This window comes from Pleuronectes platessa, chromosome 14 (assembly GCF_947347685.1).
Source record: "Pleuronectes platessa chromosome 14, fPlePla1.1, whole genome shotgun sequence".
Lineage (NCBI taxonomy): Eukaryota > Metazoa > Chordata > Actinopteri > Pleuronectiformes > Pleuronectidae > Pleuronectes > Pleuronectes platessa.
In genome coordinates, this window is record NC_070639.1 from 8199309 (window position 1) to 8224436 (window position 25128).

Below are 25128 nucleotides of genomic sequence, written 5' to 3' on the forward strand. Positions count from 1 at the left end.
GGATTTCAGCTGCTCAGCTCTGACGCCTCTGCGGCTGAACCTGCGCACATTCACTGCAGTATATATTCCTGGGATGGCAGAGATTTGTGTGTGGGAATTCTGGACAACAGCTGCGAGCCAGATTATTAAAAAAAGTTCTCAAACTTGTCTGAAGCTGCCAGATCAGCACTTTGTTTCTTTTATACTGCAGTGGAATTAGTGATTGTTTTACAGCACCAGACACGAGTCATTATGATGTCTGCAGGCGATTGTCAGGCTTGGGACCCCCCCCCCCCCCCCCCCCCCACACACACACACCAGGGCTGGAGATGTTAAGATTTCCTTCAGAAGACATTAACTCCTGTATCAATCCCCTACAAGAGTCCCTCAAAAGTCATAATATCCACGTGTGCTGCGTCTCCTGCGCTTGTTGTTGATCCTGCAGCGTTTCTCACCTCCTGTCCGTGGCTGTTTTCTCCTCAGTAAGTGTCCTTCCTCACCAGCACTGCTCCTCTAACTAGCTCCTCTAAAAGGCTTAGAGTAAACAGGATTAGAGGGCATTCAAAAAAAGACCCCCCCCCCCCTCTCTCTTAGGGCCATCTGCCTATCTTACCTGAGCCATGAGCTGTCCTCGCTCCGCACCATGGGACACACCTCCCCAGAAACCAGTATGCGACTGTATCGTCAAATGATTGCTAGCATTGGGATTCTAGGATTTTTGTTTTTTTTCCACGCCTGAAGATTTGCGAACTATGCAAACCTGTGAGAGGCTGTTCACATCACTGTTGCACGACTTGTGGGGAAGTAAACGTTTTCTTGATCCCTTTTCTACGGATTTAAACACAACCACGGATTTAATATGAGTTTTGTGTCGTGGAAATGTGTTTTCTATCCTGTCGCATTCAGTTTTCTCGTCATATTTTTGGACATAAGGACAGGTATGTATATATTCTCCTATTACCAGCATCCGGTCCACTTCTAAGATTCAAATTTAAGTCCTAACTGTCTGTCTTTTCAAGGTGCAACCCTGGAAGGTTCCTCTATGGGACAACTCAGTCTGCCTTACAGTCAGGAGCCGGTGGCGTTCCCAAACATCGTTCGAGTATCCGATGTGAACGCTTCACGTGAAGGCCACGCGGTCGTCTCTCGAAAGAAGAGGAACATCCTTTACCCGAGCGGAGTCAAACTGTGCGCTCAGGAGACAGCGCAGCAGGTTGTTTCCAGCCACCTGAGCTACTTTCATCTGAGAGGTGAGATACAGAGGAGCTCACTGCACAGTGTAGAGAAACGCTCTCACAGGATTATTGTCTACTGGGATGAGGAGTGAGGACAGAAACAGCAGGAGGTGAAAAGACCGATTTTGTGAGATCAGTTCCTGGAGTGAAATGTCCATTAGGAAAGAGTGTTAATCTCGGAGATCACCAGGAGCAATTAGGCCTGATGAGATTTACACTGAAACAGACTGTGGTCCATGTGTCTCCTTAAAGAGTCGGTTTAAGCAAACTAGAAAATGAAATCACCTAATGACATCTATTCCTGCAGGTAGTTAGGGTTTCATCCAGAACTCAACCAGTTTAGATAGACTGTAGGTAGTTTAAAAAAAGAAAAGAAAAAAGAATAAAGAAAATCGATACAGCAGGGTCAGAGATATCGTATCAATATCGGGTGCCTACTTTACCCACAATGCACCTCAACCACCTGCATTTGGTATGAGGGTCTGGCCCTGAGCAGAGTTGAGATCACTTGGGGCCATTTCTCACCCGTCTGGAGAAACAAAGACTTTATATGGTCAGTTTTTATAGAACAAATGAACCAACTGTGCATTAAGTTGTTCAAATTAGTTCCAACTTGACCAAATACAACAGTAAAATGCTGAAATAACACTAATCCGTTAATGTCATTTAGTTTAATGATATGAATAGCAGTGGGGGGGTCAGTTTTCTTTAATACTCAGTAGTTTAATACTTTATGTATATTTTAATGATAATACTTCTTCAAAACAAAGTTACAGTGCTTTACAAGATGAAATAATAAAACCTTAAAAACTATTTAAACTTCAAGCAATCATTGGTCAAAAGAAACAAATAAAATCGAACAATATGAAATTACTAATATGATTATATGATTATAATTAAATGCAGGATGTGTTTTTGCATTGGGTTAGCTCTACTTTCCATGAAGTCAAGAATCTAGATATTTTATAGATATTTATTCATCTGTGGTCAAGTAAGAATACGTTTGAGACAGATGCTCGGGGAGCTGCGGTGCACCAGGTGCAGAGGAGTGTTCAACATATGTGCGGCTGTGAGGGTGTAAATGGTGAAAAGTTGACGTTTATTATGTAAGAAGTAGGATTTGGATCTGGAGGTGACCACTCGAGTCTTGTGTCTCACAGACGGTGTTGATTAGAGGAGATTGGACCATATGTCCATGCACAGACTTTGGATCACTGCCCAGTCAGCTAACTCATGAAAAGGGGGTTATGTCATGGTGCAAACATGGCAGAGAGAGTAAGATATGAATGTCAGCACCTTGAGCTGAGGATATATACTTTTGCAAATGGTCTTTCATTGTTTGAACGATTTAAAAGTTACTATTCCTCCACTAATGAGCCAGCAGAGTGGGTTTCCTAACCTTGAAATGCCTTTAATAAGAATTTAGAGTGCACTGCAGTCGTTACCGAGCTGTAGAAAGAAAAATAATAGGGAAAATGTTTCTCTAAATGTGCTGTGTAACTTAGTTTTAAGTGGATGTTGTGTTTCCCTGCTCTGACCAGTGTGCCAGGAGACCGTATGGGAGGCTTTCAAGATCTTCTGGGACCGACTCCCCGAGCAAGAGGAGTACCAAAGCTGGATGAGCCAGTGCCAGGAAGGCACAGTCACAGCACAAAATGTTGGCAGCTACTTCAGCCAGTCCGAGGAGCACGAGACTCTGGTCAAAAAGGTTTGTGGATGATTAATGATTTAATAAAAGTCTCTATATTAGCAACACAGGGGATAATAAACACCTTTGCAAGTTGCTGATACTGTTACTAAACAATACTTCTTCTCTTTTTTCAGAGAATTTCCCGGCCTGGTGTGAGAAGGTAAAACAAAACTTCCCATGTGCTCACACACTGATTCAATGATACATCGCCGATCTCGTAAAATCGGAATTTTGTTAATGTGTCGTTTTTCTCGTTGTCTGTAGTGAATCCACCAGGTCCTGGCAAAATATCTGCAGGTGAGTTATTCAAGACTTTTCATTCCAACCTGTTCATGTTCACACCCATCAGTTACAACCTGAGGTCAGAAGTCTCCTGTTTATCAGTATGTGTTTTATTTCCCTGTTCTATTTCTGTGTCTCACGCTTGGATGTTATAATGTTTTACTGTTTTGTTTGCCTTCTCACTGTTCTTTTGTGTTTTGATTATTTTCTAATTATTATTTTGATTCTCAAATCCCAGTTTTTATATATAGCAACAACCTTCAATAGCTTATTCCTTCAAATTATTGCTATACAAAAACACAAATAAGCCAAGCCTCTACACTTTACCTTTACCTTCGACCCACCACACATGTAGCCTCTTTTAACACAATATAAACATTTTAAATCGCTTATTACACATAATACCATAGTTGTTGTAAAACTTTTATTCACAGTTTTCTTTTAACAACAAATTTATCCATAACTTGCGGCTGTTGTATAAACATATAGAATACAGCAGAAGTTTTAATTGTTAACAAATAACTTTTAAACTGCAAATTTATTTTCTATTATTTCCGTTATCCTTAATTAAAATAAACTACTCTGGACATGGAAAATGTAATAATTTTAAATGTCGTCCAATATAACAAATTTAATTAACGTGTTTTAATAATTTAGGACAACAATGCAGTTCCAAGACAAAGGAACACAAAACTATTTGCCTGCAACAATACTTGTCAGATAAGAAAGTTATTGTCTTTGTCTCTCCTTGGGATTGTGATATTTCAAAAAAGGAAACGATGTCAGTCTCATCTCATCCCTACAGAGTGTGCATCTCCCTTTAAAGCATGTGTGCTGTGTCTTCTCTTTATAATAGTTGTTAAGTCATGTGATGTGAGTCTCTTGTCTCTCACAGCACTCCGGCACCAGACACATCAGAAGCTCCTCAGCCAGGTCAGAGACAACACTGCTACGAGACATTGTTCGCTGAAGCTAAATCGTGTGGTGTTCAGATAAGCACCGTGTCCATATTAGCACCTGTCCCACATGATCGTATATCAGGCTTTCACTGTGGTGTGTTAATGTGAATGCATCTTTACGTGGTTGGTCGGGTGATCTTGGCTTTAGGCCACTTTAGCCCGAGATTTAGAAAGAACTCAGGGTCAGGACAATCTAGTCTATGCAGCCATCAGGAATCAGTCGAGGACGTAGTTACTAAATGTTTAAGCTCCACCTGGAATAAACTCACATCTTCCATTTTTCTTCTGCACATGAACTCCACCAATGAGTAGCTAAGGGAGAGGAGGTGGTGGTGGTGGTGGTGGATGCAGTCACCAACGCCCCAGATGTGAAGGAGAGTACTGTGAGTGCACACAAATACATCCGTAGAACTTTCACTCTAAATCTATGCGCCTGCATTGCATTTAATCTGTGTCTCCTTCTCGTGCTGCAGCTGGACAATGACATCGCCGTGCAGCCTCCCACGCCTGCCATGCTGGAGCAGGTGGTGGAGCTCAGCATCCTCCTGACCAGACAGGCGTACAGCAGCGACCTCAAGGATCCAGCCAGCCTCCAGTTCCAGACGCTCAGTCGACAGCTGGCAGAGAAGGTTCGTCTCTGGCTCAGTCCCTGTCGCTCTTTATGACTCCCGTCACTGCTGTTGTATCTTGGCTCTGGTCTGGACCTACTGTATGTCCGGGTTTATGTTCTGTGATGGATGCGTTGTTAACTTAATAACGTGCACTTTAACTGCATAGGGGATTAAAAACCCAACCTCTCTGAGGCCGGGGCTCAGAGAGCTAAGATTTTATGTTACACTTTTTTTTTTGTGTGAAATAACCATGTGATAAAAAATACAGCTTAATGATGCATTTTGGGAAAAGATAAAATCCACATATGTTTGCACAGATACTCACCTTAGGGGACTTGTGCTTTCCCCAGCAGTCAGATGGACACACAGACACACACACAGCTTGTTAACAATCACATCTTAAACACATACTTGATTTTATGTCTGTAAAGGAACTAAGAATTCAACTTGAATTTAGTTTTCTGCCGAGATTTGCTGTACACATAGGATTTACATAAAGTACCTTCACTTTACACACAAGCTCACGTGCCTTAAAGGATTAAGGTCTATGTGTAAGTGGAGGGACAGGGACCGGAGGTAGTTAATGAGGTAGGGGAGAGAACCGACCTGAGAGATTTTTTTTTGCAATCCTCCTTCTCTGGTGGATTAAATGAACTCGGTCAGTGAGTTTAGATGTAAGAGACTTTGGGGGGAAATATATATATTTGAGGGGAACATAGTGCTGTAGTGTGCCTCTTGAGGATAAAGATCGGGGCCACAGCATAAGAAACTGAAAATGTTCTGTTATGTACCAAGAAATCTGATTTCTTTTGCCAGAAAAATTTATCATAATCCTAGAATCAGTAGGGCTCATACCTCTGGCAAGGCTGAAATATCCTCAACACGATTGTCAAGTTCGGTGGAAATTGGTTGTGTACTTTTTTGCCTAACTCTGCTAACACATAAACTCAACAGAGCACATTCCTTAGCCAAGGCCCAACAATCCACTAAAATCCAATCAGGCTGCATCAAATAACAAACACTCACAGAAATCGGCCCCCCTAACGTGCCTGATTTTCTTCCTCAAAATCCATGAGTTATTCCCCAAAGGGCCTCTGTCCTGACCAACACACCTTCCTTCCTCCAAGTTTCCTGATAATCCGTTCAGTCGTTTTTTTGCACAATCTTTCTCACAAACAAACCGACGAGGGAGAAAACAAAACCTCCTTGATAGATGCATTGAGAAACAACCAGCTATGGCTCACATCTGATGCCTGATCGTCTTTGTGTTTTGCAGATCGCAGAGGCTCTGGAGGGTCTTCCTGGGTTTAAGAGTGTGTCAGTGCTGGACTTCAGGTCAGTCTCTCTCTGACCTCACGTTACGACCAAGCCTCCCTGAAGTTGTAGCTTCAACACCTTCTCCACTCTCTGCAGAGGTTTAACAGCTTCTCTGTGTTTCATGCAGGTCTCAGAAGGACAGCCAAGGGTGAGTCATCAGTTCAGGCAGTTTTACCTTGAATTGTTCCTCCTGTCCTGTCCGGTATCTAAGCCCTGAGATCCCCAGAAACATTTCCTTAGCTGCAGCAGTGTGAGTGTGTGTGGCGTCATTCTTCATCCCACTCTGTGTTTACCTGTGGGTGTGGGCACGTGTTGAGGTGTGTCACTAGTTGCCTGTGGTAACGATCTTAGTACGGTCACTCACCTGTTAAGTGGGATCAGATGGCTCCAACCAAGCGAGCATCTGTTCATCTATAGAGACGATTATTGGGGCTTAACGACCTCACCAATTAGCCTCTGGTGGAAGGGTGGAGAGGCGGAGGAGGAGGTCTAGAGGGAAAGATGGAGTATGTGCCAAGGAAAAGGAGGTTAAGAGGAGAAATTCAAAAAAGGCTGGGACAGTTTCTTGTGCTACTGTACGAGCAGTGGAGGAAGTATCCAAATATTAAACTTAAAGGTCTCAGACTCAAGTCTATATGGTTAATGTAACATTACAGTCAGTAGCCAGTTAGGTTAGCTTAGCATAAAGAGGGGCAATCTGAGTCTTCAAAAATTAAATGTACCTACCAATTGGTGTTTGCTCTATTTCGTCCACCTTTAACTCCAAATACAAAGTTTAACCTATACAGTCTATGAGCTTAACACATATAAATGTCAGGCTTGTCGTCTAACGTTTGGTGTTGGGGTGGTTGAATAAATCAAAGTGTAGCCTGGTGTAATGAATCATGAGTGCTGCTGAGGCTGCAGACGACAGGGTCAGAATCTGGTTTTAAAAGCATGAATCCATGGACTCAACCTGGCGGTAATGGTTTGAAGATGTGGAACATGTTTTCTTGTGGGCCCCTTCATATCAATCAATAATTTTAATGACTATCTAAATATTGCTCCTGACCATGTGCCCCTCTATATGGCCACTGATCTACTTCCAGTGTGGTAATGCACCTTGTCACCAAGCAAACGTCATCTCAAGCTGCTTTCATGAGCATGACGATGAATGCAGTGGATTTAAACTGCCTCCAATCACTAGATCTCACTCCAACAGAAAACCTATGGATGTCATAGATGTGGCAGCAGGAATCTGCAGCTGACAATGTGAACCAGAGTGAAATGTTTCCCACAATCTATTGGAATCTGTGCAACAAAACACTGAGGAGGTTCTGAGAGTAAAGAGAAGCTCTGGTAATGGTGTTCCTAATAAAGTGCTCAGCGAGTGGGAATACAAGGAAATATTACGAAATATAACTATGAGTTGGCGGTAAATGGAAATATTCAAGTCACTTTGAGATTGTACTACAAAGTATTATAATAAAAGGATTTAGTTGTAATCAATTGCTGTACACTACAAGAAAAGTTTATATAGATTTAAATGTTCCTATACTTTTTGGTGATAACATCATGTACATTGAGAAATATGCTCACATTTCCCCATAGTGGTTCAGTGACTGGTGCTGCACACTACAGATCTCAGCTCTGTGTGAGTGTGTGAAGCTAAAAGGGGGAAAATAACGATCTCTGTCTGAACGGCCCGACTGAGGTTTGGCACATGCTCAGCTGTTTGCCAGAATCCCCACAAACTAGGTCAGAGAGGAGAGTAGTCAAATAAAGGCTGATATATGTTTTTTTTTCCACAGTCTGGAATCTAGGTTGTGAGATTTCCATGTTTATTATGATGATATTGATTATTCTGCTGACTCGGACCGTTTCTGACATGTATGGTTGAGACCCCTGCGTTCCAGGCACGAGTAGATCACTGCAGTCATCAGTCATCTGTGAGAGCTCTACAACTGTTTTCACAAGTCTGATATTAAATCACACTAATGCGGGAGTGATTTCCAATCCTCTTGGAGAGCGGCTCCCTCATCAAGGAGACGTTTGTTTACCACTTTCTGACTTTAAGATCTGCTGCGTCGCAACGGGGTCAGCCAAGGTGGCAATTGCCCGAGGCCACAAGCTGAGAGGTTGCTCATGAAAACGGCCGATTACGTTAGTCCTTGGCAACGTCAATTTAGTTTCGATAGAGGACCCTCAAGTCCCTATGAAACTCTCCTGGTAAAAATATGCATATAAATTCAATATATATTTAGATTTTGAACACACAGAGAGGACTAGGGAATATGGCTGGAATTAAAAATACTAAAAGGAATGAGAATTTAGACTAAAATAGAATTTTTGACTTTGGAAACAATGTCTCCATGAGATCCATTAACAAGCTTGTGGAAAGGTGTGAGAATATGTGAACATATTCAGCAGTCAACTTAATGTAAATGCTTTAAAGGGGACATATTATGAAAATTCCACTTTTGTAGTGCTTCTACACGTTAATTTGGGTATCTGGCATGTCTACCGTCCCAAAAACTCTGTAAAAAAACAACTCCCGCGATTTGTTGTGGTTCCTCTATGTCAGAAAGACGCTAGAGTGCGTCGAATGGGATTAAGACTGAAATAAACGTCATAGTCACACCATGCCCATGTAGGGATTCTCGCTACATTGCCTTGGACGAGCGAGTGAGTGTTTTAAATTATCCTTGTGGTATTTTGACTGAGAAAACTATATCTTGCGCTGTTAAAGAAAGAAAGTGAAACGTATTCCCCTTAATCTAATCCCTTCCAAAGGTTCTCCTCAGCCCAGACCCCACTCTTCCACCCAGTTTCTAGAAAATCGGTTCAGTAGTTTTTGGGTAATCCCGCTAACAGACATTGAAACTTCAATGAAAACATACATGTAACGTCCTCTTTGGACATAATAAGGATGATAGAAGAACACAAAGCACAACAGAGAAGAGGAGGAGAAACTACAGATCAAGTGATCACCGGGTTCCATCCACAGTGTCGGGTCCACTTTTTTTAATGCAGTCTTTTCAAAAGCAAGTCTAGAAACCATGACTTTTTACGACGGGGAAATTCTACAGTGTTTTCCATGGTGACTGTATCTCATCTAGCCTCTTATATCAATGACAGACAGCTCAATTCTTGAGATCTACAGTTATAGTTGGCAAGAAGGTATTAATTAGCACAATGAAGTATGTGAATTGGCAACAATATCATTATGTACAATTTAAACAAAAGTCATTATATGTTGAATTAGTTTTGAGTTGTCTTTGGTGTCCTCAGGTTGGATGGCGTGGTGGTGGACTACGCCGTCACCGTGGCCGTGGATGCAGCGGGGGTGAGCAACGAACAGCTGGACTACCTGACCCTGCAGTCGAACCGGGTGGAGAACTCGTACCAGGAGGTCAAGGAGCGGCCGACAGTGGTGCACACCATCAGCGAGGTCAAGAACTTTGTCACTGAGGCTCTGCAAAACAACGAGCTGGAGGCTGGTAAGACGATGACTGCTCTGTAACCGGACTCACACGCGCCTCTCTTATATTTTTCTCTTTAGCCAATTATTTCCTTGGCATTGCAGCAAAGTCACTGGGAAGACATTGGCAGGGGACGTGCACGCAGGGCAGGGCGAACGTCCAAGTGTCATATCAAATAGAGACACCGTAGACGCAGCAATATTACAACGTATGCTTACAGCACTTGAGAAAACGTTCCAGGGTTATAATAGTCTCATCTGTTTCCCATTTGTCTGCCTTCTCTGTCAGAGAGCACGGACACGTATTTATAACGAGCTTCATCTAAATGTGAAGAAATAACAGAGTCTTCAGTTATAAGATCTGTGTATTTACTCTGTGCCACAGTTAAATCCTCGTTATTAAACGGTCTGCAGTCGAACTTGGCAAAAAAGGACGTTTGAAATCAGAGCCCTCAGTATTTTAGTCTTCGATTTAATCCTTTAATTTTGCTTACACCAGCTAATAATCACAGTTAACTCTTAAACTCCACTGATTTGATATTGTCAGAGGGCATAAGACAATGAATCAAATCGATTCGGCACAATCCTCTTTTATATTTCACATTCCATGTTTTTCTTCCTCGTCATAAACCTTCCTTGAGTTGGAGATTTGGCTGAGTCATATTCGATGAGCAACAAGTGCTGTGAGCGTAGGATTTCTTCTGTCAGGGAGATAATAGAGAAGGTCTGTGAAGATGCTCACTCATCCAGGTCATTCTCCGCAGTTCTGTAGCAGCGTTTCAGATGAGAGGGTAAAACAACTTCAAGAACCCAAAGGAACATCAGTCGCCTTCGTAATGGCACTTAAACATGAGTAGAGCACATACCTCCTAGTTCCCTAAGGTTCAATCAAACTGGACTCAATTTCACACTCTCATTGGCAACAGTTCCCTAGATGTGCCCATCCTGTTGTTGAATGTTGAAGAAAGTGAAGAAAAAAAAACCCTGCATTGACACCAAAATGTAATGTATCATTTCTGACTGATGAATTATCAGTCAGAAATAATTCTTGATACTTGAATATCAATACTCATATTTATCAGTACTCATCTGCACCTTTTTAATTTGCATTGTTTATATCCTTGTTTAGTATGAGATTCTTTTTTTTTTCTTTGTATTTATTCGCCGCTTCTGCCTAGTATTTAGATTCTAGTTTTCAGTGCTCAGTACTTAGGTCCGTTCCCTCTGCTGTACCTCATGTTTTGTCCTGTGACTTTTGCGTAATCCCACTAACTAACTAACCCAATCGGAAACATAACCTTGTTGGTGGAGGTAACAAAACCGCTCCTCTTGTTTACCCACATGCAGCAGTGCTCCCTAATACCTGTTAACAGACTTGGATGAGTTGGCAGCGTTCCCCTTTAAAGTCACTGCACGGGCACACACACACGCACACACACACACACGCACACACACTGTAGGGAGATCCAAACCATTACATCTGTTGGATTTAGAAAGTAAGTCGGGTAGCCACCTCTTACTTCTGTTCAGGGCTGTTTTCCAGTAATGTGAGGAAAGTGAAGGTGATGTGTGATAATGTCTATACCGTCCACCTCCTCCTGTGAGACCCCCCCCTGCTCATGTTTTCCAGAGAAGGTGTGTCATTAGTTTACAGTGTTAGCGACCTCCCATGCAGATGGATGCCATCTAATGCTTCCATTAGTTATGGGCTGCGACATGAGGAATAATGGCTAAACAGTCTCATATGGCCGGCATGTGTGGCTGGGGGAACTTAAAGGCACAGCTTGGCGTTGTCTCTGCTCGCAGTAATAGCCTTGGCTCACAGTGGACGACATTCACTCCAGATTTCTAGCACTGATTTGTGGATGTTTACCCCCGAAGGTAACGAAGGATCGGAGGCTGTCAGTGCCGAGGCGGCGACTGTTAAATGATTTTCTAGATCCTGGCAGGGAGGATTATTCAGGCCTTTTGGCACGTTGGCCTCCTCTGTGTCAGTTTGTATTAATATTCGTTTCACCTCTGGTTTCACAGTGTCTGAAATCCCAGAGTCTGTCAGCGCTGCAGACGGAGTCATGGTGAGTTACAAGTTACCTCTGCAGCTATTGTGACAACCATCGTTCTCTCTCTCTCTCTCTCTCTCTCTCTCTCTCTCTCTCTCTCTCTCTCTCTCTCTCTCTCTCTCTCTCTCCAGGCTTTCCCATCTTCTTTGAGCATCACACACACACAAAGTTGATGAATCCCTCTTGTTTCATGACGCTGACAGTCGCAGTATGACTGATGTTGGCTTTACCTTTAACTGGCTTTGTGATGTTAGCCAGAGCCACACCACTGAGTGCAGGTAGGGGATGAGCTCACCAGCCAGGATGAAGTGAAGCTTTCAGGATTAGTTTGGCTCTTTCTAAAATAGTCCACTGCTATTCCGGGGCAAAGGCTTCAGTGCACCACACCACAGAGCGTCAGGAGCAGACACTGCACACATGAGTCCATTCAGACGAGTAACACTGTGTGTGAGTGTACTTTAATGATCATCAGAGTTTATGTTGCACTAAATGTGTCTGCTTGTTCACTTTATAGCTCCGTTTACCGGGTGATTAATTTGACTCATTAGATAAATTGGGGGAATTGGCAAACTTCATCAGTAATTGATTCAAAGTCCAGAGCGGAGAGCTACTGTGCCACAGGCGCACTTCACTAACCCAGTTTGCATTCGGAACATTTTAGTTTCAGCTCCTGCTTCTTTTTTTGTTCTCATTGAGCTAATATTGTAAGTATGGATCCTGCATAATAAAACAGGTAAATACATTTATACATATATTATAGTCCCATTAAATTCAATCTCATCAATATCAGCTCTCTAGATGTGAAATAATATTCATCAAGGTCCATAAATTATTCACTGGGACAGTGCAAATGTTGAAAAACTCCCTATCCCGAAGTTAATAATAATTTCTTGCATCCGCCGCCCTCCGGATCTACAACAACATATTTTAAGTTCCCTGACCCATATCACGTCCTTCCACCAAGTTTCATGGTGATCTGTTAAACTGTTTTTATGTCATCTAGTTTACAAACAAACACACACAGGGGTACAAACAACTTCAATGTCAAAGGACAAAATGATCTAGTCATTAAAACAGTTACGTCGTGGTTCTGCTTTCTCTTTAATTCAGACAGACCCTGTATGGATTATCCCAGTATAAATATACAGTATGTCAGCAGTGAGCTACAGGAGCTCTGATTGGCCCTGACCTGCACATGTGAAACAGTGTGTCAATCATCAGTTCCTGAATGCACAGCTCACTCTGATGAAATATCTCTAAACAGTTCACATGACAGCAGCTGTTTGTGATGCAGGCGGTCGTTGTGGATGAGCCGCAGGAGATCATGATCCTGGAAGAGGACATGGAAGATGTTGACCTGCCCGAACCCTCAGAAACCTTCACAGCATCAACGGCGGGAAACGATGTTACCTTTCTGGAGGAGAGCGCTGTTGTGTCTGCGGCTCCTGTCCTGGTCACCAGTGCACTTGAAACTGACAGTGAGTATAAATCCCCCTGTCCCCCTCACCCTAGTTGTTCCTTTTTATAACAATCTCACACTCAGGGATTCAAATAGAGCCTGACATATCAGTATCCTTTGTTTTATTTTCTGATATTCATTTTTAGTTTATATAATTTATTTTGTTGTATTTGTGTTTTCTTTTTATTTACAGTTATTTAGGTTTTTATATTTTCAGTTTATGGTTAAACTTTAAAATACCCAGCCTCAATTGTATTTCTTTGTCCTGCGGGTTTGATAACAACATCTTGGGAGCAAAAAATCATTATCAATATTTATTCAGCATCAAATTCTTTTACTCCCTTATATCTATATCTATATCAGCCCTGAAAAAAACAAAAAACTGTTTGGCTCTTATTTTAGAGGATGCAGTCCAAAACATTACAAAACGTACTTTGCGTTTGCACTGACATTTTTCTATATCTTTCAGTTCTCATTTTGTTAATCTCTTAACGAAAATATTTTCTCTGTTTTGCCACATAGATCTTGTGAGGTCTGGTGAAATGCAGCCAGTTTCGGAAAAGGGAGACCAGCAGACAAACTGAACTCATTATCTTTGTTTTTCCAGGCATGGAGGAGGAGGGTCTGTTGCTGGAGGACACTGTGCAGGCTCCTGCTGTAGAGAACCCCCCACCAGAGGAGCTACCGGATGAACTTCCCTCCACTGAGCTGCCAGAGGACGTCACGCTGCCTGAACCGCCGATGGAGATCGAGGCCTCGGGCTCTGACCTGGAAGTCTCGCTGCAGCCGACCCAAGCCTTAGAGGACTTGGAGATTCCAGAGGAGACGATTCCAGAGAGTTCCACAATTGTGACCGAAATCACAGAAGAAGAAAGTCTGCCTGCTCTCGTCCCACCTCCTGAGGCTGTAGATGGAGCAGGTGAAGCAGCAGAACCAGAATCAGCCGAAACTGGCCTGTTTTCTCTGGACGGAGAGTCGGTGGAGGTGATAACCGAATCTCTAACTGTTGAGGAATCTGTAAACGAAGATCACGGTTTGGAGGAGGCAGCAGCAGAGAGAGAAGGACAAGAGGTGAAGGTGGAATTGGAAACACCTGAAACTCCGGTTGTAGAGAACGAGGCCACAGGAGCTCCCTCAATTTCAACAGAAGATCTCACAGAGGACGAGGTTTTACTGGTGAACATGGATGAAGAAGAACGACATGGGTTAGATTCTTTGAATCCTGCCCAACCAACCGCCCTGTCTCCGGAGAAGGAGTCGCCTTTCACCCGCGTCTCTGACGTTAACCCTGCCTCTGAGGGGCTACCTGACATCTTCATCCCTTCACTGGTGGAGGTAAAAATGAGAGGAAAACTGTAACAAGATTTGGTCTTGAATGCATAATTATACTACCTACTTATGTCTTGCATAAACAAGACCACATGTGCACATTAGAGTGCAGCTTGGGACGCAAGTTTCTGTCCAAACCCAAAAAATGTACCTAGCTTTCCCCGTCCTGGCCCGGGTCCTGACCTCATTATCTACATAACGAAGTCCATAAGGAAAAAATCAAAAACATAAAAAGTATGGGAACAGCATTTTTCATGTTGTGCTCCTGACTAAAGCAGCTCATAGGAAACAAACAGTCCCTTTTCTTACAATATTTTGGATAGAAGAATTTGAACCAAATTAGCCTAGCCTGCTAATGACGCTAACCGTTCAGAAATTGGCAACTCAGTTTTTCCTGCATTGTACATAGAAGAAGGTACAGTACTTCATATATTTCTTTCAATGGTAAGTTTGTGGTGATGGTAAATGACCAGACTGTCAAAACCGACAGTCCTGTAACTTCAGCCCTCGGTATATAACCCCAGGATTTGAATCTTAGCACACATGGACTCACAGACTAATAGACTAGCTGTGCACAAATCACAGATTAAGCTAATTAACGTCTGACAGTGTCACCTCCATCCTGGTCCACTTACTGTTGGAACTCAGAGAGCAAACTATTTTTAGCAAGTAAGTCAAAAGTCATGCGACCCAGAGAACACTCGTGTAGGTGTGCACTTAGGTAATCATCAATGCCTCAGGATAGTGTACGCACATCCCAGCACATTTCAGGAGCATCAGCTAAAACAAAAACCACCCATACACCAAATTATCATTTAAAACAAATAGGTACAAAAGTCCAAACAAGCATCGTAAACAGGATGCTGATTTTGTAGCAAAAATGATTTTTTATCTATATCCACTTGTGTATTCCTTCAGATCCAGACCTCTATCGAAGGATTGGATGATGCCACCATTGGAGAGCCGGGCGTCGACGTGGTTCATTATGGTTATGGTTTGATTAACCACACAGAGGAGGGCAGCACTGGATTCCCGTTCGATGTGGCTTACGGCTCCGACCAGGTCAGCATCGCCATGCCTGCGAACCCTGGACGAGCACTGATGGTGTTCTTCAGCCTGAGGGTGACCAACATGATCTTCTCTGACGATCTGTTCAACAAGAACTCGCCAGAGTACAAAGCTTTGGAGCAACGCTTTCTAGAGCTGGTAAACTTCTCCTAGTCACTCATGGGTATCATCGTTCTCCCCTCTACTGATTCGTAGAATCAATTTGATCTTTCTAAAATCTTTTCCCCCAGCTCGTGCCCTACCTGCAGTCCAACCTGACTAACTTTGAGAACCTGGAGATCCTGAACTTCCGGAACGGAAGCATTGTGGTGAACAGCCGGATGAAATTTGGGAAACCTGTGGCTCAGGCCGTCACCTCCTCCGTCTACCTGATCCTGGAAGACTTCTGTAACACAGCCTACCAGACCATGAACCTGGCCATTGATAAGTACTCTCTGGATGTCGAGTCAGGTGGGTGAAGAACGCTCTAATGTTGTCACCGCATCATGTGGTTGTGGCTTATGTCACCAGTTTCTTAAAAGAATAATCGAATAATAAGAAATTCTCTTATTCACTGCTTTTTGAGATTTAGATGATATTGTTAACACTCTGCATTTTCAATTAAATGTGAATCCCCTGTCCAGACACTGTAGAGCTTGGACTGCAGCACATTTTATTAACAACAGAACACTTGATGATAAATTCACAGTCTTTTTATTTTAGTGTGTGTTTTATCCTCCTCTTTTTTATAATATAGCTCAGTTATATTATCTGACCCAGCACAACATTTTCTGGGAACTTCCCTTCACTTCCTCATCTAGTATTTTCCTCCAGGCTCCTGTGTGTCAGTCGGCTTGTAATCGGCCATTGATGATACCGTTGATTCATGCTTTTGTTTTGGATGAGCGCTGATTATCTGTCTGAGTCACAGCCAACGCACAAGGCTGGATCTCCTTGCATTAAGCAGCTCTAACTCTGTGTTTACCAGACAGACATAAGTGGTGTAGATCTTCTCATGTAACTCTCAACAAGAAAGTAAATCCGTCTATTTCTTCAATTCAGTTACCTCTTTAAAAATCTGTAGCATATTGATAAATCTAAGTTTCGATCACGTTTTACAGAGCAAACCCCAAATCAATCACCACTCTTCCTGTTTCTTTATCATCCAGGTGACCAGGCTGACCCCTGTAAGTTCCAGGCCTGTAACGAGTATGCAGAGTGTAAGGTGAACAAGTGGTCGGGGGAGGCGGAGTGTGTCTGTAACGCCGGCTACTTCAGCGTGGCCGACCTGCCCTGTCAGAGCATCTGCGATCTGCAGACTGACTTCTGCCTCAATGACGGAAAGTGTGACATCATCCCCGGCCAGGGAGCCATCTGCAGGTGGGTGGGGATTAGGGGAAGTGATCGTTTCTGTGTGTGTGTGCGGGAAAGAGCGTCTGAGTTTGCAGGTTTGCGACGCCAGGGCTCCATCGCGTAATCCAAAACAGATTTCCGAGCGTTACCGCAGATCATGCAGGAGGCCAGAGTCTGAGAGCTTTGAGTTTTAAAGGTGCTTTGTTTGGCTGGATGTGGATCATGTGTAGAGGAGCGATGCCCGGTGCGTTTCAAACCTTTGTTCAAAAAGCCTTTTTCAAATTAAGTTCTATGTATTTGTGACGCAAAATATGTTCAGGTCTCAAGGCTAATGAAATATAATGAGGCTGTAAACATTTAAATGGAATCAGGATTTGTTTACACCTTTGTTGGCTGCAAAAAACAATTAACCATCTTCAAATAATTATACATTTGGCCAAAGTATTTAAGAAAATGTTCAACGATGTTCATTTATTGACACTAAAGCATTAAATGTGCTTGTATAAAAATAACTAATACAGTTTGTTAAGGCATAATCTCCAAGATCTGATTGTATTGAGCAGACTGTGGCTCAACCTGAAAACGACATTACACCAAAAACTATTTTTCTTTTTCGAGGATGCAAAAGCAAGTGTGCAGCTTTAGCATTTGCTATTCTGATCCATTTAAAGAATCTATACATACGTTTCCATGTCCAAACAGACATTGCAAACCTTCTATTGCAATCAGTGATAGAAACACGTCCTCTGGCTGTATTGAGGCCTTTGTAGATGTGCAAAGTGTCGACGTGCATGACTGTGAACAGACACAGGAGAGATTGTGTGTGCCAAGAAAAGTGCTAACCTTAGTTTACAATCGTCTACGACATCATAAAACACTCAGGCAGCTCCAGATGCTGTCGGATTGTTGTTTACCTCTCGCTGTTGATCTGAAAGGGTTGCTTTGCTCCATGGAGACGGAAAACAAACAGTTGATACGTGGTTTTAATTTTAAAACATGGCATTAATTATTCAATAGCACATACAGACTATTATACCTGTAGACCTGTTATTAACCACATTCTTTAGTCATTCAACAGAGAACAGGAAACAGAAAACCATTGATAAGAGTGAAACCTTGTTCTGCTTTTCCCTGAATGATTCACAAGTTTTTTTACAGGGAATCTACGCCTGTTTGTTTTTGTTTGTTTAAGCAAGTTGCCGAAGTTATTTTATGACATTGTGACTAATCGTCATCTCAGGTGTCGTGTCGGGGAGAACTGGTGGTACCGAGGGGAACACTGTGAGGAGTATGTGTCCGAGCCACTGGTGGTTGGCATAGCGATCGCCTCCGTAGCCGGTTTCTTATTGGTGGCCTCCGGAGTGATCTTTTTCCTCGCCAGGACGTTACGGGATCAGTATGACAAGGATGAGTCAGAGGATCCCATAAGGTGAGGAAGAGCAAGTCTGTCTTATAAGTGAATGTGTATATAAATAAGATCAAATTAAGTGTATACCAAGTAATGCAGAACCAGTGATTATTAGTAGATATCAATAAAATTAGAATAAGATAAGCAAAGTTACATTTGAGAGAGAATAATAATATTGCACTTCTATTCAGAAATCAGAAATCAGAAAGTATTTATTGCCAAGTAGGTTTACACCTACAAGGAATTTTCTCTGGTTATTGGTGCATACAATGAACATAGAAACATAAAAACATAAAAACACAATAAAAACAACACACATAAGAAAAGCAATAAAAAGAAACAATATATATTTACTCACTATTTACTTCTTATTTACTCCCTTTTTCTAATATTTATACAAAGTAACATTTATTTAGACATAAACATATCTAAATAAGAATATATAATAGATAAAAGATATAAAAAGTGAAATAAAAAGTGAAATGCTAGATGCAAAACAGTGAATTGTGTATGTTGTTGGAATCAATTCTGATTATAATCCGTGGTTCTCCCTACAGAAGGAGGTTGGAATAAATAAAAGAAAACAATATGGGATTATTAGACTTATTATATTCATTACATTAAACCTTCACCATGCAGCTTAATCTGACAAACGCCATATGATGGATTAACCAGTAGGATTCTTTTTTCATCCATGCAAAAGCCATTAACTCCTGTGTATAAACACAACTGTCTGATAGTGAACAGAAACTTCAGTTTGTCTGACGACTTTCTCTCTTCCACGTAATCAGCTTTATGGTAAAGGAGTCTGGTTATTATCTTGAGGGTTCAGAATAAACTGAGACATCCTGTGACCGTATCCTCAGCTGAACGGGCAAAATGATCCACCGCACCATCTCTTCATCGTCCATAGTTTACAGCAGTGTGGTCAACGTCTCCCTCTCCCTCTGTTTCCTCCTGTCTTCTTCACTTTTTCTCTGTGTTTATGTGAGTGTGTGTGTTTGTGTGTGTGTCTGGCATGGGTACCACAGCAGCCCTTCAGAGCCAATTAGTTGATCAGATATAGCACTGATCTATTTCCAAAAAGCCTTAAACACCCAACACAAGAGGCTTTGTGATTGTCTGGTGTCTGACCGGGACAACAACAGAAGGTCAGGGACGGTTAATCAAAGTATTATTCAATGCAGCTCAGTTTTGTTTTGTGGCTCCCAAGACAGGGTGTCGCTGTGTGTCAGCCGGCCTCTCCTCACTTCTCTGTGTGTTGTGTTGCAGGGGAGCAGAGAGCCTCCCGTCTCTGGAGAGGGCGACCAAGTACAATCCCATGTATGAGAGTGAGGTGACCACAGGCTATAGCCACTACTACCGCCGCTATCCGGAATATCCAGTGCACAGCAGCGCCAGTGCCGAGGCCTCCACGGACTTCAGCAGCGAGGAGATACGACACATCTACGAGAACAGTGAATTAACCAAGGAGGTGTGTTTGTGCACCGCTGTACCGTGATTGATGTGTGAGTCACAATGATGAGGCCTTTACTGTTTAAAAAAATCTGATACCGTTATTATTCAATGAAATATTACCAAGCAGTCGTGCTTTTCTGCTAATGCCCTATCTCACTATGTCCAAGCAGTGTTTCCCATTAATTATCTAGACTGTGGCAGCCCGCCTTATAATAATGTGCCCCGTTACTGCTACATAACAAACCTACACATTGTTTTGAACGTCTCATAATAATATAAGAGAACTCTAACTTGGTTTTTTGCTCATTTGCTTCACTGTATAGCGGTGCGCAGCCCTGTTTAACATGTGCTTGCTCACACTATTGTCCATTCAGTTTTTACCATCCACGCAGACAGTCCGACCTCATAGTATCAGCTGCTGTTGTGCGTCTACCCGCAAGTGACATCAATGCAGTTCTCTCTCTCACGCAAGAACGTGTCTGTGTACTTGTTACTTGGAAAAAACATCCTGGATCAACCCATTTATTCTGATCCACTCCAACCTGTAATGGGTTCTCCCATGGGTCATGCTCCACCCCTCCACACATTTTCATGAAAACCCATTCAGTAGTTTTAGCTTGATGCTAAATAACTACCAAACATTGATGAAAACAGAACCTCCTTGGCGAAGGTAATAAAAGATCAAAGAGAATGTTAGGGGCGAATAAAAGATTCAGCTTTTTAACTTGTGTTTCATGATTTACACACTCTGGAGCCGCTACAGCTCTATTTTTGGAAGGTGTGTTGGAGAATAAATATTTTAGTCTGGATGGATAGTTCAGTCAGGTAAATTCGTCTCGCTCAATGCCATCTGGATGACAGTTACCAAGCACAGCCAAGCACATCTTTCTTTTCTCACCTCCACATTTGACCTGAAATGAATCTGGACCGCAAACTCGAAGGCTGCAGAATTGTTTCGTTCCAACAATTACTTTTGCATCCTTGAAATCAGAAAGTTGTTGTGTTTTGTTTGAGCCACATTCCGTTCATTTGACTGTTTATCTGCTCGTGATGCGCTGATGTAATTTTCCCTCTGGACTGATATCATGTGTTTCTGCAGGAAATCCAAGACAGGATACGCATCATCGAGCTCTACGCTAAGGACCGGCAGTTTGCAGACTTTGTACGGCAGCATCAAGCGTGAGTTTCTCTCCGTCTTGTTTTTCCCCCCTTTTCTACACTGCGATGAGATAAACAGGCCGGGCAGGATATGAAGAAATAGGGAAGTGGGTTTAAGATAATGAATGCTGACAAAAAACGAAATCAAAGTGAAAAAATGGTTGGTTGAAAGCTGGAGGAGATGAAGGATGCAAGCCATGCCAAATCAGTGAGGAGACACATCTATCATTACCAAATCTTCAGCAGCCAGGCCCGGAGCTGATACAGTGAGACAGAAACAATTACGACACACAGACATTCCATTGTCTGCCAACAGTTTGGCAGGAACAGTGTCTGTGTGTAATGGCTGTGAGGGTATTTAAGAGGGATCTGGCTGAAGATGCCTCTTGTCTGTGCCATGCAGATTCTTTGTGCCAGAAAAGCCTAAGTTAAGTTGTGGACACTTGTCTGTGCAGTAAGTAAAGTAACTCATATCCTATGTGTTTCTGTGTGTGTGTGTTTGTGTGTGTGTGTGTGTGTGTGTGTGTGTGTTTGTGTGTGTGTGTGTGTGTGTGTGTTTGTGTGTGTGTGTGTGTGTGTGTGTGTGTGTGTGTGTGTGTGTGTGTGTGTGTGTGTGTGTGTGTGTGTGTGTGTGTGTGTGTGTTTGTGTTTATGTGTGTGTGTGTGTGTGTGTGTGTGTGTGTGTGTGTGTGTGTGTATGTGTGTTTGCAGGGTCATCGATACCCGCAATGAGAGCTCCACTTCACAGACTTGAAACTTTGCTGTCAACAACAAGAAGGTATTTCCACTTCATTTGTAGAGTTAAAGTTCCAGTACAATCTTCCTCAAGGTTTTTGGTAAAATACCAATGAATAATACATACTTTTCCGTCAAGGCCTATGCAAAGGTAGAACAAAGGTTTTAGGAATGGGACAAATTATGGTCTAGATGCATATTAGCATCTACGTATTTGGCCTCTTGTCCACCCCTTCCAAATAACAGATATATAAAAAAGTTTCTATATAGTCACTTTCGACCGAACTGCCGACTCGATCTGCCGACGGCTGCAGGGGCGGAGTTAAAACCACAGCATTCAAGTTGGACATATTCTACTTCTAGTAGCGTCAGTGAAACGAGAACGCCGACCGATCTCACAGCCTTCAATTTTCTCTTTGTAGATGAAACGCATGTTTAGGAAATGCACGTCTTTTTGAACAAAGAGCAATGAACAGAAAGAGTGACTGAGAACTTTCTTTTAGCTGAAAATAAAAACTATTGTGTAAAGTGACCAAGTGTAAATACATACACCAACTAACTGTCAGAAGGAGATGAAATGCTCACAATGTTCTTCTCTGATTAGACGGATAGTTGATGTAGACTTTATCGCCACCTACTGCCCTGCAATGCTGTTTGAGCATTTGTGGTAACTTTTATGATCTTGTCTGGTTGGAGACATTTTAAATGGAGGAAAATATCCGTTCAAAACACTATTAGCAGTTTGTAGGAAACAAAGGAACTTTGTTGTATCAATACTTCTCTCCTGACTGTAGTTGAAGCTAGCTGACGTTTGGATTAGTCTAGAATAATGACTGGAAAGTGGTGAACCAAGCAGCCTCTGTCCAGGGTCAACAGAATTTGTCCAGCAGTGCCTTCTAATGCTCACTTATCAACATGATACATCTCATTTGTTTAGCCCTAAAAAAACAAGTGGAGAAATATCAAGTCAACGTTTTGCAGAGGTTCACTTGCAGGGTTTTGTCGTTGGCCATGAGCAGCTGGCGGGAAAACACACGACTCTCCAGGAAGTTTTTCGTAAAGCCAAGAAATAGTCCGGTACAAATCCCCACTAATATGATGAATTATCATCTTTAAGGTTTGGTTTTTGATTATGATTTTGAAAAATTATTTCTTTCTGGACAGAGCCAGACTTTCTGTTTCACCATTTTCCAGTTGCTAAGCTAAGTTAACCAGCTGCTCCAGCTTTATTATAACCAAACAATCTAGTGGTATCAATCTTTTCAAAGATAAGTGTACGTTGAACTGTTCTTTTAGTGGGTTCATTTCATAAGGCTTTAAAACCAATTACTTAGGTTTATAGTTTGAAATATTTGCACAAAACACTAAAGGGCTGTTATGTGGTGTTTTAAGTCGGTGTTTATAAACTCTATCTTCTGCTTTACAGCAACATGCTTCTGTGTGACCTGAAGCTCTCTTTTACTTTCTTCTTCTTGGCCGTGGTTCTCGGAGCCTGGACCTAGCTGTTTAAAAGGACTGCCATTAAGTACCATGATTCTCCTAATGAAGGGCCCCTGTCTGTGCGTCTGTCCCTGCCTGTGTGGGCAGAGCTGCTGACTCTTCTTCCTCGGTGCCTTCCTCTCCTGACTTGAGCTGTGACATCAAGGATCTGTGTTTTTTTTCTGCTGCTCATACACAGGACATCTTCCTTTGGGTCAGACCGGACCGCATCCTATCACTTGAAATATTCACAGACACTAATGAAATACTGTGTAGTACTTTTGCGTAGGGGCTTTTTGTTTCATCATATTCTATTTGTCCATTCTAAAAAAGGGAAGATTTTAAATATGTATATAGTGGTTGCTAGTCGATAGGATATTATTGAATACGAGTTTGTGTCTGTATAAGGCTCAAATGGGCTCTTTAGGTCTTCATAAGAGAGATGCAGAGAAAGTTGCTGCTTTTTAGTCAATGGTGCTATCTCAATGTAAAAATACTCTTTGAAATGTAGTGATTTATAATAACTAAGCTTTCCAATTTAAAAGCAACACCAAAGGATCAAGACTGTATAATAGATTTTTATTAGTTTGGTATTTTGGGAAATATGAGTATATATATATATATATCTATATGAGTATTTTTGGAAGAAACTTTAACCGCTTTCTGACATTATGTCCGGAAAATGTCTGGAAAATTGGGCCTGGACAATATCCAGAGTTTGTCTTTCACATATGAAGTACGCGTAAAAATATAAAAATTCGTATTTACGTTTTTGCTAGAAATCATTTAAGTATATTTCCCAAAACGTTGAACTATAATGTTGACACATTTAATGTTAGCATTTGTGTCTTACCATACATCAATGTAAAAGCAGTCTTAACTATAAATGCAGAGTCATTCCCGGCTAGTTTTCGACAGGCAGATGATTTTCCTGCCTCTTCGAGGGCCTCATCAGTCAGAAGCTTCGGTGTTATGTTTGTAAATGTCTAGCGTTGCAGACATGATAAAATGAAAACAGTGGTGAGGCGAGAAAGACGGAGCATGAACCCTCTATAGCGCTGGGATCCAGAAATAATTGAAAACACATTTCACTGGAAAAATGCTCCGGGGCAAGCCGCCCAGGGATTTGATCAAATGGTCTGCTTTCAGATCTCATATGTAATGCAAGTGAAAGAATAGGAAAAGCAAGCTTATAAATAACATGTGTGCTTTAGAGAGACAACCTCAAGCTGCGGCTCATGTTGAAAAAACGTCAAGGTTACCAGCAATTCTTGGTAAAGAATGATCTGCCTACCAGTTTGGCCATTATCCTGCTCCTCAATGTGAAACCTTGTGACAGAATAATTCCAGTGTTTTTCTTTGGTATTTTCATACGTTCCTCCCTGGACTTGTTGTGCTTGACCCCTCTCGTCCCTCGAGTGGATCCTCACAGCTGCAGCGGATTAGGATCTGAAGGTTTTTTCGTTTTTTCTCATCCAGTGTGACCGTCAGTTCGGTTCGGAGGTCCGATCGACACGTAGATCCCGTCCTAGCTTCTTGTTTACATTACATGCTTCTTGTCCCTTTGCTGTCCCTTCAGACACGAGCGATAAACACTGGCGACGCAGACTCTTGTGACGGTGTCATGCCTTTCGCAATCTGCATCTTCCATGTCATTTTTATATACATGTACATGCTTTTTGTGTGTCTGCACACAGTCCAACACCCTCTAACTGCCACAAACAGCCAATCATCCCACACCATCTTCTGTCAAGTACATAACAGTGAATATAATGTATTGTTGCATTGTAGGCTGTGAATCGTGTGTCTCAAATGTTTCAATATATTCAGATATTCTTTTTATACTGTTTCACCAATTTAACCATGTTACCATACTGTGCAGCTGTGTAAACATTCGAATAAAAAGTGTAAATAAATAAAATGTTTTTATATAAAATGCAGACTTAGGCTCCGTTGTACATTTACTTCAATACAATATTATTGGAATTTTTTAGATCGCTGCATGATTAGTACCTATTCTTTGTATATATATTTGTTTTGCAGCATTTGGGGTCTAATCCTGGGGACCCTTATAAGAGCATTCACCTGATCTCTATATATATCTATATA

General features: G+C 42.0%; 1 protein-coding gene across 1 annotated transcript; it reads left to right on the top strand.

The window, feature by feature from the left end:
- Positions 1 to 838: 838 nt before the first annotated feature.
- On the top strand, positions 839 to 24868 carry impg2a (interphotoreceptor matrix proteoglycan 2a). The gene is made up of 22 exons (XM_053440322.1): positions 839 to 917; positions 999 to 1229; positions 2756 to 2922; positions 3039 to 3064; positions 3169 to 3201; positions 4082 to 4119; positions 4458 to 4528; positions 4619 to 4774; positions 6033 to 6091; positions 6201 to 6221; positions 9344 to 9552; positions 11565 to 11608; positions 12888 to 13071; positions 13660 to 14387; positions 15300 to 15587; positions 15680 to 15899; positions 16598 to 16808; positions 18022 to 18210; positions 19462 to 19663; positions 20747 to 20826; positions 21517 to 21583; positions 22967 to 24868. Exons 1-21 carry the CDS (start codon positions 839 to 841, stop codon positions 21557 to 21559), a joined length of 3279 nt encoding a protein of 1092 aa, XP_053296297.1. The 3' UTR covers positions 21560 to 21583; positions 22967 to 24868.
- The last annotated feature ends 260 nt before the right edge of the window (positions 24869 to 25128 follow it).

Coding starts and splice junctions, on each gene's coding strand:
- impg2a (XM_053440322.1), top strand. CDS start 839: ATGAGTTTTGTGTCGTGGAAATGTGTTTTCTATCCTGTCGCATTCAGT. Junction 6,092..6,200: donor GTGTCAGTGCTGGACTTCAG/GTCAGTCTCTCT, acceptor TGTTTCATGCAG/GTCTCAGAAGGACAGCCAAG. Junction 14,388..15,299: donor TCATCCCTTCACTGGTGGAG/GTAAAAATGAGA, acceptor GTATTCCTTCAG/ATCCAGACCTCTATCGAAGG.